Source organism: Salvelinus fontinalis, chromosome 21, assembly GCF_029448725.1.
Source record: "Salvelinus fontinalis isolate EN_2023a chromosome 21, ASM2944872v1, whole genome shotgun sequence".
NCBI lineage: Eukaryota > Metazoa > Chordata > Actinopteri > Salmoniformes > Salmonidae > Salvelinus > Salvelinus fontinalis.
This window is the reverse complement of record NC_074685.1, coordinates 23,300,943-23,313,287: the sequence shown is the minus strand read 5'-3', so window position 1 is coordinate 23,313,287 and position 12,345 is coordinate 23,300,943. Positions and strand designations below refer to the sequence as shown.

The 12,345-nt window shown below is 44.7% G+C and overlaps 1 protein-coding gene across 1 annotated transcript in view; it reads right to left on the bottom strand.

Moving 5' to 3' along the window:
• The window catches only part of LOC129818250 (pappalysin-1-like), a 120,115-nt gene that overhangs the window by 53,750 nt on the left and 54,020 nt on the right, over nucleotides 1-12,345 (bottom strand). The window contains exons 8-9 of the mRNA XM_055874004.1: nucleotides 10,815-10,870; nucleotides 8,871-9,067 (exon numbers count right to left, since the gene is read on the bottom strand). Of these exons, the coding sequence (XP_055729979.1) occupies nucleotides 8,871-9,067; nucleotides 10,815-10,870 (253 nt within the window). The remainder of the gene's footprint in view (nucleotides 1-8,870; nucleotides 9,068-10,814; nucleotides 10,871-12,345) is intronic.

The following is a 12,345-nucleotide window of genomic DNA, read 5'->3' as shown; positions in this document are numbered from 1 at the left end:
TCAACCCTTAAATTGTCTTAATGCTTAAGTTAATTATATCTCTTGTGTCTGTATGGTATATTAATTAAATAAAAAAGCAGAGTTGTGATGACTTTGAATCTGTTTAAAATAATTAAATAAGGGCTGTCCTTGGGGTGTGAAACTGGGGTTTGGCCAATTTATGCATTAGTGTCCATTATTTGTTCTGTAATTTTCATTCTAAAGCCATGGCATTTTCCATAAAATGCACATCTGAAGTGTTGCTCCTCCCTTTGTTACTGGGTGTAGACATTATTCCCTAGGATCAAATTGACAGCAGACATAATCCATTAACAAACTGTCTGAGGTCTTTAGTGAAGGGAATAGAGCTGGTGACGAAAGCAAAGCACACAGTACAAAGAAACACTGTCTGCCTTCTTCCTCTCCTCTCTGTCTGCATCGCTCTCTCCCTTTCCTACTCTCTCTTTCGCTCTGTCCGTCTCTCTCTCTCTCTCTTTCTCTCTGTCTGTCTCTCTCTCTCTTTCCTACTCTCTCTTTCTCTCTGTCCGTCTCTCTCTCTCTTTCCTACTCTCTCTTTCTCTCTGTCCGTCTCTCTCTCTCGCTTTCCTACTCTCTCTTTCGCTCTGTCTGTCTCTCTCTCTCTTTCCTACTCTCTCTTTCGCTCTGTCCGTCTCTCTCTCTTTCCTACTCTCTCTTTCTCTCTGTCCGTCTCTCTCTCTCTTTCCTACTCTCTCTTTCGCTCTGTCCGTCTCTCTCTCTTTCCTACTCTCTCTTTCGCTCTGTACGTCTCTCTCTCTCCCTTTCCTACTCTCTCTTTCTCTCTATTCATCTCTCTCTCTTTCCTAATCTCTCTTTCTGTCCGTCTCTCTCTCTCACTTTCCTACTCTCTATATCTGTCTGTCTGTCTGTCTGTCTGTCTGTCTGTCTGTCTGTCTGTCTGTCTGTCTGTCTGTCTGTCTGTCTGTCTGTCTATTTCCTACTCTCTCTTTCTCTCTGTAACTTTCCTACTCTCTCTTTCTCTCTGTCCATCTCTCTCCCTTTCCTACTCTCTCTTTCTCTCTGTCTGTCTCTCTCTCTCCCTTTCCTACTCTCTCTTTCTCTATGTCCGTCTTTCTCTTTCCTACTCTCTCTTTTTCTCTGTCCATCTCTCTCTCTCTCTCTTTCTCTATGTCCGTCTCTCTCCCTCTCTTTCCTACTCTATTTCTCTCTGTCTGTCTCTGTCTCACATCATATTTCTGTGCCTCATTCTTTTTCCTATTTTCTCTTACACTCTCTCTATCTCCTTCTGTCTTCTTCTGTCTGTCCCTCCATCCATCCCGTTTGCCCTTTGCACATTCTCAGAGTGCAAGACATCTCAATGGAGCGCCACCTCCACATTCATTCTGGATGGAGTAAGTTACCCTCCTGCACAACCGGCACACTGTGCAACCGACAAGATAAAACTGACGGCGAGAAGAAAAAAATAGGAAAGAAAATCAAACAGAGCGTGGGCCCTGCCCTCCGACAGCGCGCGGGGCTATAAAAGTCAACAGGCGAGCCCGGTAGCCACGGTCAGTGGCCTTCTGATAGATGCGTGTCACTCTGAATCGCTGATTTCTTCTTGAAAGAAGAAAGACTGCAGGCTACTGAGCTCTCAGCTGTTACACACAGTGGCAGTGTGTATATTTTGTTTCCTAAGTACAAGGCTTTGCATGGTGCGTTATATCATTTCTCAGCCTGGTTTTGGCCCTGACGGCCAGACTGACAGACAGTGCATGTGTCTTCAGGGGAAATTATGTGTTTCTTATGTACTTATGTATGGCTGGTGCTGGAAGGTTGTTGCTCACCCAAACGGAGGGAAGAAGGAAGCTGCCAGAGTTTAGCTCAGTGGTGCAGATGTGTGGATGAGAATGATCCACCATCGACTTGCTTGGCAAAAGTTTGCCCTGATCTTCCTATAAGAAGTTAATTTACTGTATCTAACCAGGTGCAGACATCTGTTCGCCTGTGTGCGTCTGGCCTGCCTGTAGATGCACCCTCCGTAACCCCAGCCCACATCAGATTCCATGAATAACCAGGTCCAACTCATCCCAAGTGCCTTCCTCCTCCATACGTCTGTTGTTCCTTTCATGTATCCTGACAGATTCCTATCATTAGCTTTCTCCCTCTGGTCCCCGCACACCCTGCCTCCCTGTGCTTTGAAATGTTGAAACCCCCCCCCGGCCCGACACCGCCCCGACCACGGTGGGTGACACAACAAGCGTGGTAGAAAACAACAAGAGAGTTTGGAGCCAGGAGCCTTCCACCATCACCCGCACTACCTGACATCAAATATAGTTACCCACGATGCACTGAGGCTGCTGGCTGGTGGATGGCCCTTGCCCTTGTTTACCACTGAAGATCCAGATCAGAAGCGCCCATGGTTCCATGCCCCAAACTCGTTTCCATGACCTCACAGCTCTGAGCCATGACATGTGAAGTTCAGCCTCAAAGCGTAAATAGAATGTATATGGTACAGTGGGAAACTGTAGATTTCTGGTAAACCTGTTATGTCCAAGTGAAATCTGCACTAAACAGTAAACATTGAAAAGTCATGAAAGAAAACAATAAAGTCTATGTATCAGCAACATCGCTGGAAAAGTAGCTGTTACACCTGTGTGTAATTATCTAGTTACAGCACATAACATTGCCAAAAAACACCTAGATGTATAGTTAAGGGCGAACAACATTGCTTCGATACAGTGCAGTAGCAACCTTCAGCGGGAAGCAGAACTGGACAGTGCCCCGATCAGCCTTGCATGGAGGGAAAACTTTAACTCGCAAACTTGAGTCTGTGGAAGTCGCTTCTAGTAAACCCTAGGTGCTCTGGTTACAGTAGACAGGAAATCAGAACGTGTCATCTCCTGTGCCCACCTTTGGGGGAGAGAGAATGGAAGGCAGGGGCTATTGTGTGTGGGGCGTGTAGTCCATACAAAGAGGTAGCTGGGTACTGTAATTTTGTGAGACAGCTTTATTGTCATCTTGACTGGGGGAGATATTATCTCTGAGCGCATAGGCCGGGATCAAATAGAGTGTGTGCGTGCCACGTCTGGATGAAGGATCTCCCTAAAGGTGCGGCAGGAGCTGGGCAAGTCTGAGGGAAGTCTGACAGGTTGAGGAGGTATGTGCTGAAAAGTAGGCATTACTGTAACGATCAATAGTAAAGGCATGTCAGATGAACCCAACTAAACCCAGCGTTTTTCACCCGAGTGTTTTAAAACACTGAAACCACGAGGTCCTTAACTCAGGGTGAACACATGCTGTTCCTGTAGCTGCTGCTGTTCCTGGATAGCTTCAGCTGTTGTTGCATGGAGTATGCGTGTGTATGCCTACAGTTTGTGTGTGTATGTGATGGTGTGTGTGTAGACTACGGTAGGTGGCCTTGCAGTTTGGCAGTGATACCATCTCAAGCTGACCCAGGGCACTGTGTTCTTCACAGTAGAAATCATTTATGGAGCACGTGTGCTGCTCTGCTGGGTCTTCAGGGAAAATAGCTTCTTATGCAACTACATTGGTGGGAACACACTTTGTCTCCTCTCTCACACGCATCGAGCTGTGAGCTCGTGTAGATAGTATGAACATTGACGTCACAAAAGGAGCTAAACACTTGTATTGAGAGGCCACCTTTCTCTGTACTGAAAACACTGCGTAGACTAAATTACATTCTTTGTGCAAAAACAGTTCTGAAAACATTAATATATGCCATTTAGCAGACACTTTTATCCAAAAGCCACTTAGTCATGCGTGCATACATTTTACATATGGGTGGTCCCAGGAATTGAACCCACTACCCTGGCCTTCAAGGACCATGCTCTACCAACTGAGCTGCAAAGGACCACACTGAAGTGCTTCTAGTCCCAATACTTTCAGTGGGATGTATGCCACTCTTTTTGAAGACTGGAAGTTGATTCCTGTCTATTTGAAATGTTGTTTTGGCTTTATAGTAAGATCTCTGTCAATCGGGCAGAAATGGTCACATACATAGTTACAGTATAATATTATACTAATAATACAAAAATTACATACCAGTCCATTGTCCCTGTACTATGTCCAATCATATAACACATTAAAGTACCACAACAGCGGCACCTTTTTCTGAGTTACTCATGATGCTGCACAAGGATTTAAGACACTAACCAGGTTTCCCTCAAGATGTCAACAAAACAAAATATGCTAGAGAAGGTGGGATCTTATTGTGTCGGTAAACTTAATTTTGTGAGAAATATCAGTGGAAACACTTATGCAAAAATATTGATATAATTTCCATCATATCGAAGTAATATGATATGTTGCATGGTTCTCCTCATTGTGACTCGGGAAAGCATACAGTTTCTTAGGCTATAGATGAAATAAATGATGATGAACTTAACAAGGTGATGAAAGTGCAAGGTGATGAGCTTTTGATCTTTTGGCACATTTGCTATGTATATAACGCAAACATTTGTGTGACAAAACCATCAGTGAGCTGAAAATGCGATGGAAACCCATTAAACTTCTACAGTGGGGAGAACAAGTATTTGATACACTGCCGATTTTGCAGGTTTTCCTACTTACAAAGCATGTAGAGGTCTGTCATTTTTATCATAGGTACACTTCAACTGTGAGAGACAGAATCTAAAACAAAAATCCAGAAAATCACATTGTATGATTTTTAAGTAATTCATTAGCATTTTATTGCATGACATAAGTATTTGATACATCAGAAAAGCAGAACTTAATATTTGGTACAGAAACCTTTGTTTGCAATTACAGAGATCGTACGTTTCCTGTAGTTCTTGACCAGGTTTGCACACACTGCAGCAGGGATTTTGACCCACTCCTCCATACAAACCTTCTCCAGATCCTTCAGGTTTCGGGGCAGTCGCTGGGCAATACGGACTTTCAGCTCCCTCCAAAGATTTTCTATTGGTTTCAGGTCTGGAGACTGGCTAGGCCACTCCAGGACCTTGAGATGCTTCTTACGGAGCCACTCCTTAGTTGCCCTGGTTGTGTGTTTTGGGTTGTTGTCATGCTGGAAGACTCAGCCACGACCCATCTTCAATGCTCTTACTGAGGGAAGGAGGTTGTTGGCCAAGATCTCGCGATACATGGCCCCATCCATCCTCCTCTCAATACAGTGCAGTCATCCTGTCCCCTTTGCAGAAAAGCATCCCAAAAGAATGATGTTTCCACCTCCATGCTTCACGGTTCGGATGGTGTTCTTGGGGATGTACTCATCCTTCTTCTTCCTCCAAACACAGCGAGTGGAGTTTAGACCAAAAAGCTCTATTTTTGTCTCATCAAACCACATGACCTTCTCCCATTCCTCCTCTGGATCATCCAGAGGATCAGATGGGCCTGGACATGCGCTGGCTTGAGCAGGGGGACCTTGCGAGCGCTGCAGGATCTTAATCCATGACGGCGTAGTGTGTTACTAATGGTTTTCTTTGAGACTGTGGTCCCAGCTCTCTTCAGGTCATTGACCAGGTCCTGCCGTATAGTTCTGGGCTGATCCCTCACCTTCCTCATGATCATTGATGCCCCACGAGGTGAGATCTTGCATGGAGCCCCAGACCGAGGGTGATTGACCGTGATCTTGAACTTCTTCCATTTTCTAATAATTGCGCCAACAGTTGTTGCCTTCTCACCAAGCTACTTGCCTATTGTCCTGTAGCCCATCCCAGCCTTGTGTAGGTCTACAATTTTATCCCTGATGTCCTTACACAGCTCTCTGGTCTTGGCCATTGTGGAGAGGTTGGAGTCTGTTTGATTGAGTGTGTGGACAGGTGTCTTTTATACAGGTAACAAGTTCAAACAGGTGCAGTTAATACAGGTAATGAGTGGAGAACAGGAGGGCTTCTTAAAGAAAAACTATCGGGTCTATGAGAGCCGGAATTCTTACTGGTTGGTAGGTGACCAAATACTTATGTCATGCAATAAAATGCAAATTAATTACTTAAAAATCATACAATGTGATTTTCTGGATTTTGTTTTAGATTCCGTCTCTCACAGTTGAAGTGTACCTATGATAAAAATGACAGACCTCTACATGCTTTGTAAGTAGGAAAACCTGCAAAATCGGCAGTGTATTAAATACTTGTTCTCCCCACTGTATTTTTTATTCTGTACATGGGAATTTAACTGCAAAAGTAATTTTCATGTGCACTACGTCATCATGCACAGACTTCTATCCGCAACAAATCCATTTTATGTAAATACATCTCTGGAGGAAAAATTAACATATTTTGTTTATGCAGATTTTAGAATATCTGCCGCCAATTGGGTGGAAACCTAGCTAGTGAGTAATTGTTTTAGTCAAAGTATGATATATTTGGGCTTGAAGTGGGAAATCCGAAGTGGGACATTCATGGAAGTCGTGTCAATGCCGCGTGTTTTCTTATGATATACTGTGAAAATAATTTCCAGACTAAATTTCGCTTCAGGGCTGGATTTTATGACATTGTCTATTAATCAGAAACAGCTGCAAACTTCTTCCTCTTTGCGACTGAGCTGAGCCAAACAGCCGTGCGTCCACTTGGCCACCTGAGCCATGGAGCAAATTCAAACGTATGTTTTTGGGCCTCCACTTTTTTGACCAGAAAATGATCATAATCCATTGCATAATTTGTCAATTTGCTATAATTTTTTTGCTAGTCTGTATAAAAAAAATTATATGATCATTTTAGAAATGGTAAAATTGCGTGATATGATTTCATTTTGGAACCCCTCTCCCCCCGTCGCCCCAAGATGAATGTTTTTTTACCATTCACTACTGTTTCTCTACACGCTCCACTGCTTTGATTGGTGCAGCTAGAAACCACAATTGTCTGCCCTATAATGCAAAGGAAGCTGCAAAAGAAAATTCAAGGAACTTGTTTATCTATTTTGTTGTGCTGTTGTCACATTTGTGTGGGTGTTTTGTGTCTGATGTGCTCAGGGTGTTGTTACATGTCATTTGCGGTGTGCATCTTGAGCAAAGTCAATGTAGACTATTATTTCTTCCCCTATGAGAACTATGAGCACGGGCTGATTTGGCTTTTCTGTACTGCAGCCAAAGCCTGCCAGCAGCCTACCTACCAAAGGTTGCACCGTCTGTGTCCAATAGAATGTAGAAAAACGCATGTCAACCTTTCAACAGTTATCCATATTACTGGAGATTCATCTTATTACTATTTATTTCGCTGATTCACAGTCACAATTTATGGAAAATGCCACATCTATATTGGTTAAGTCAAAGATACTAGTTTCCATCTGTTGGAAAGGTTTTCCCTTAAATGCTTATGATAAACCCAGCTCCAGCCATAGCCAGCCATATCCCTAGCAAGCTGGCTAATCTTTTGAATATGGTGTAGTAAAAATAAATAAGACAGCAACAACAGATAACATTGGCTAGCTAGATAAGGTTAGCAAGATAGCTAGCTAGCGAGATAAGGTTAGCATGCTAGCTAGCTACACTGATAGCTTGTCAGTGCCCTATTTGAAGGGAGAAATCACCACGACGTTCCTCCCCACCCCCAATTCATTAATATGTATAAGTAACCTGCGTCATTCTTCTGAGGTGGAACCTGATCAAGCTTTTCCGCTCTACAACATGAGTTACGTTGCCGTTTGGTGGGGTCCTTTAATAAGCCTGCCTCCAATTAAATAACACTTTGTTAATCATTATATCCAATCTAATAACATTGTGGTAACGGCCTGTAGAGCAGAGAGAGGTTCAATAGGACAGAACCTAATGCAGTTGTTCTCTGTGTAGTGTGTTTTTGGCACTCAGTGATTCCCTGTGTCCCAAGACAGCAACAGATCAATGGCCCCAGAGTCTCTGAGTGGAATCAATGATATCTTCTCCTGTCCTCCATAAGCATTACATTAATGAAAGCTATAAACTTCACCTCAGACAACAGACAGCTCTCTCTTTACAACACCCCGGGGCCAAAAATGAATCAGATAACGTTTTCAAGAGCTTTTCGGGCTCAGTTTCCTCCCCCCAAAAAAGAAAAGCTGGAGACTTCTGAAATGAGAAAGCGCAATAAACTTCCCAAACAAAATGCTGACATCATGGGGGCCTGTCAAGGTGAAGTGTAGACATCCGTTGTCTTCGTGACCTTACAAGCCCCTGAACATAGACTCAGCTCACAGTAACAGATACAGACATTCATAAGTAGCTAAATAATTGTACCAAAAATATTCAACGAGGTAATGTGAGGTGGCATGTTCACATTAAATTGGCTACCATTATCTGTCTGTCATAACCACTTATGGAAAACCATGTCATTGTTAAAACCACTTGGTGCTGAAAAATGGAGGGACTACCTGGACTAGTCCAATAACAAACACCAATTTTGCTGCAAAGTGTTTAAAATGTTTTCTGTTGAGTGCCCTATTGAATACTACCTATAATGTGGTGTGGCGTAGATTATGGATGTACATTAAGGAAGTACCTGGGCCTCCCAAGTGGCGCAGTAGTTTAAGGCACTCCATTGCAGTGATAGCTGTGCCACTAGAGATCTTGGGTTCAAGTCCAGGCTCTGTTGCAGCCGGTCGCAACCGGGAGACCCATGGTGCGGTGCACAATTGGCCCAGCGTTGTCCGGGTTAGGGGAGTGTTTGGTTGGCAGGGATGTCCATGTCCCATCTCACACTAGTGACTCCTTTGGCAGGCCGGGTGCAGTGCATGCTGACATGGTTTTCAGGTGCACAGTGTTTCCTCCAACACATTGGTGTGGCTAGCTTCCGGGTTAAGTGGGCATTGTGTCAAGAAGCAGTGTGGCTTGGCTGGGTTGTGTTTCGGAGGACGCACGCCTCTCCCAAGTCCGTACGGGATGGGACAAGACTGTAACTACCAATTGGATACCACGAAAAAGGGGTACTTTAAAAAAAATAACATTAAGGAAGTACCTTAGTGACAGCAGGATAGCCGGCGGCCACCTCGCCAGGGCAATAGAGACTCTCCTGGTGGGACACGTGCACGGCTGTGGCCCACTGGTCCAAGAAGCCACTGGGGGTATACAGGCCACAGTCCCTCACGCTGGTCTCCCGCTCAAAGTCCTCACACACTCCGTCACCGTCGTAGAAGTAACACATACTGGGCTCCTCTGGAGGGAGGGAGAGAAGAGAGAAGAGTGAAGAGATTCAATCTTAATGTTTGCTCTTAAACCGTTTGGATTGTGTGGAGGTTAATGTGTTAATGTGAATGAACTTGAAAACTGTTTCAAAACCGTTAGTGTTGATGTCAATGAACTTGTTGAACTGGGCCCAGATTACGCAATATATATATCATAGCTTATCCATTGCACTTTAGCTATCAACTGCATTTGCTAATAGTTGATCTTGTCTTGGTTTATTGTCTTGTCTTGTGTTGGATGTTTAGGCCACACTCACTACTGTACTACACCTCAATGATTATTCCTGCTTTATTCATGATGTCCGAAAACTATTTGGTAGAGAGCATTCAACATGGGGATAGAGGAAGCTAGGCATGCTATCTGTTTAGGCATGCTATCTGTTTTATTTGTTTAAATAAGCCCTTTTAGCATGGTTGGTATTTTATACTCTGTTTTAAAATAAATATCTAGAGATTTTTCAGAACTTTCAAACTATTTGTGGTTTTAAAACTCTTTTGATAAAAATTGGTGTTTGTTATTGGACTAGTCCAGGTAGTCCCTCCATTTTTCACAAGGAAGAACCCCACTTTACAAAGTTGAGAAACAGGTACATTTATCACACGTTTAATGCTTGACTGTGTAGACCTCTGTTGCTTAGTTAGTAGAGCATGGTGCTTACACTGCCAGGGTTGTTAGTTCGATTCCCAGGGCCACCCATGTGTAAATGTATGCATGCATGACTTGAAGGCGCTTTGAATAAAAGCGTCTGCTAAATGGAATATATGTACATATATTTGTTAGAGTGTGTGCTTTGAGGACTGGACGAGTCCATTATCGAAGGGATCTTTTTCCTCAAGCACACAAGGCATCTTGGGTTACACGGAGACAGATCTCTCAGATACTGACCAACAGTGAGTGGCAAACACATCCCACAAGATACAACTCCATTGCTGCACACCTTAACATCCATTTCTCTCTAAGAGTACAATGTATCAACAGTGGGAGTATTTTAAAATCCATCTCTCTCCCCTCCTCCTCTTCTCACCTCCTCCCCCTCCCCTCTCACAGAGTGTAAACATGTCTGCCCTCTCAGCAGTTCCAGCTTTCCTCGCTTGTCTCCCATCATTGTTTTCGTTTCAGTTGACAGAAATGGGATGTCTGCATAAATAAAGTAACACTCAAGGCGTGCCCTCTCCTGCAGGGGAGGCTGGGAACGAGTAGGGCCTCCAGGAGCGTAACACTATCTGATGAACTTGACAGATTAGGATCGTTTCTGTTTTATTTAGAGAGAGAGGAGGGGGCGAGAGAGAGAGTTGAGAGAGCGAGAACAGGCAGGAGGATACACCAGTATGGCTTTTCCAGACATCCCACCCGGAGTTGGGGCTGGAGCTGGGGCTGGAGCTGGGGCTGGGGCTGTAGCTGGAGCTGGGGCTGGAGCTGGGGCTGGGGCTGGGGCTGGGGCTGGAGCTGGGGCTGGGGCTGGAGCTGGGGCTGGGGCTGGGGCTGGAGCTGGAGCTGGGGCTGGGGCCTGGAGCTGGAGCTGGGGCTGGGGCTGGAGTTGGGGCTGGAGTTGGGGCTAGAGTTGGGGCTGGAGCTGGGCTAGAGGAGGCTGGATTTTGTGCGTGTGCTCTCACAGTGTCGGGGTTCCAGTTAAGGGGAAGGCGGCATTCCGTGCCAAGTTGGCTGGGCCTCCTCGAAATTCCAACCCTCCCCAGCTCTGCTCTGCTTAGTGCTGTACTCTGCTCTGACGATGTTGAAACGAGGGGCTGCAGAGGGGGCATATAGAATGCACTCCTGCCACTCCAAACGGATGAAGAGTGAGAGGGAATGAGAGGTAGAGAGAGAAAAGGTGTGAGCGGAAGAGAGAGAAAGAAACTGAGAGAGTGAAAAACAGAGAGAGAGAAAGAGAAAGAGCAAAAGAGAGAGTGAGAGAGACTGAGAGAAGAGGTGATTGAGTTCAGGAGGGAAACAATGATAAAATTGATGAACCAGAAGAGAGAGGAGAAGAAATAAAGGGTTACAGAGGAAAACAAGGAGGTAGAAAGAGGCTGAATAACATTGGGAACAGATAGATAAAGAGGGGGAGGCCAGAGAGAACGAGAGCTGTTCTGTGAAGCAGTACCATGACTCTATTCAACAAGGGAACCCAGTCAACTTTCCTCCTCAGCCTATACACATTTAATTTATTCCCTTATGGCAACAGTGTGTACAGTATCTGTCCCTTCTCCCCAGCCTGAGAGCACGTCAGGCTGTACCATGCTCTGCGTTAGCCGCTCATTCAACAGGCAGACAGACAGACAGAAGGTCCCTTCATTATAGTGTCCGATTTCCACACAAAAACTAGGAATATGTCAGGCAGTCACACACAAATCCCAGAGCGCTGCGGTCAACGGAAAACGATCTCACAGGGGTTGTGAGACACACACACAAACGCTCATGCAAACATGTGCATGCACATACAAACACATCCCTCGATGAGGCGAGATCAGCTATGACACAATGGGACTTTTTATTGTGTGAAAAAACAGGAGAGGAAGAGAAAAATAATCACTCGAAGGAGGACAAGAAATCATCCATCTATTGACCAAACAGTGACTGACGAGGACGCCAGAGAATCCAATCCACTGAATGAAGTTATTTATTCTCTCTTCAAACGACAATCCTTTCCAGACTCTCAGCGAGACATCAACATGACCATGATACACAATGGCATCTGCTCTTATGAGAAACGCATCAAGTCCTTGGACAAGTCCCAGACACAGATGTGAAACTAGCGAATGCCTCGCCGCTGTCATTCACCGAGCCAGCGTGTGACTAGCATGTTACTCACATCTCCCCACAACTCATACGCCTCTCAACCACACACACTGGGGAGTCCTCCTACCGATAAGAGTCACAGGAACTGCCGTAACAGCTGGCCAATCAAAATAACCTTGCTAAGTTCAAGGGACCAATGAAATCGTCAAATTGGAATGGAAAGCAAAATGTGTCTGTGTAGTTCCGCCCTCATAGAGATCTCAATGGGGATGGAAATGGTATTCTTCTGTGTCTTACCAATTAATCACCTTTTGAAGCATGCATACTGTCTCAGTTGTGGACATTATTCATTTTGAGTCATAGAACCAGCCACTGTGTTAAATAACGGTTATTCATATTCATATTGGTTGTGTGTCCGTGACATTTAGACAATATGTCACATACCGTATAACTAATATGTTAACTTTAGGGACAAATAACTACAATGGTGATGGTGCTCAGGAGGACGTACC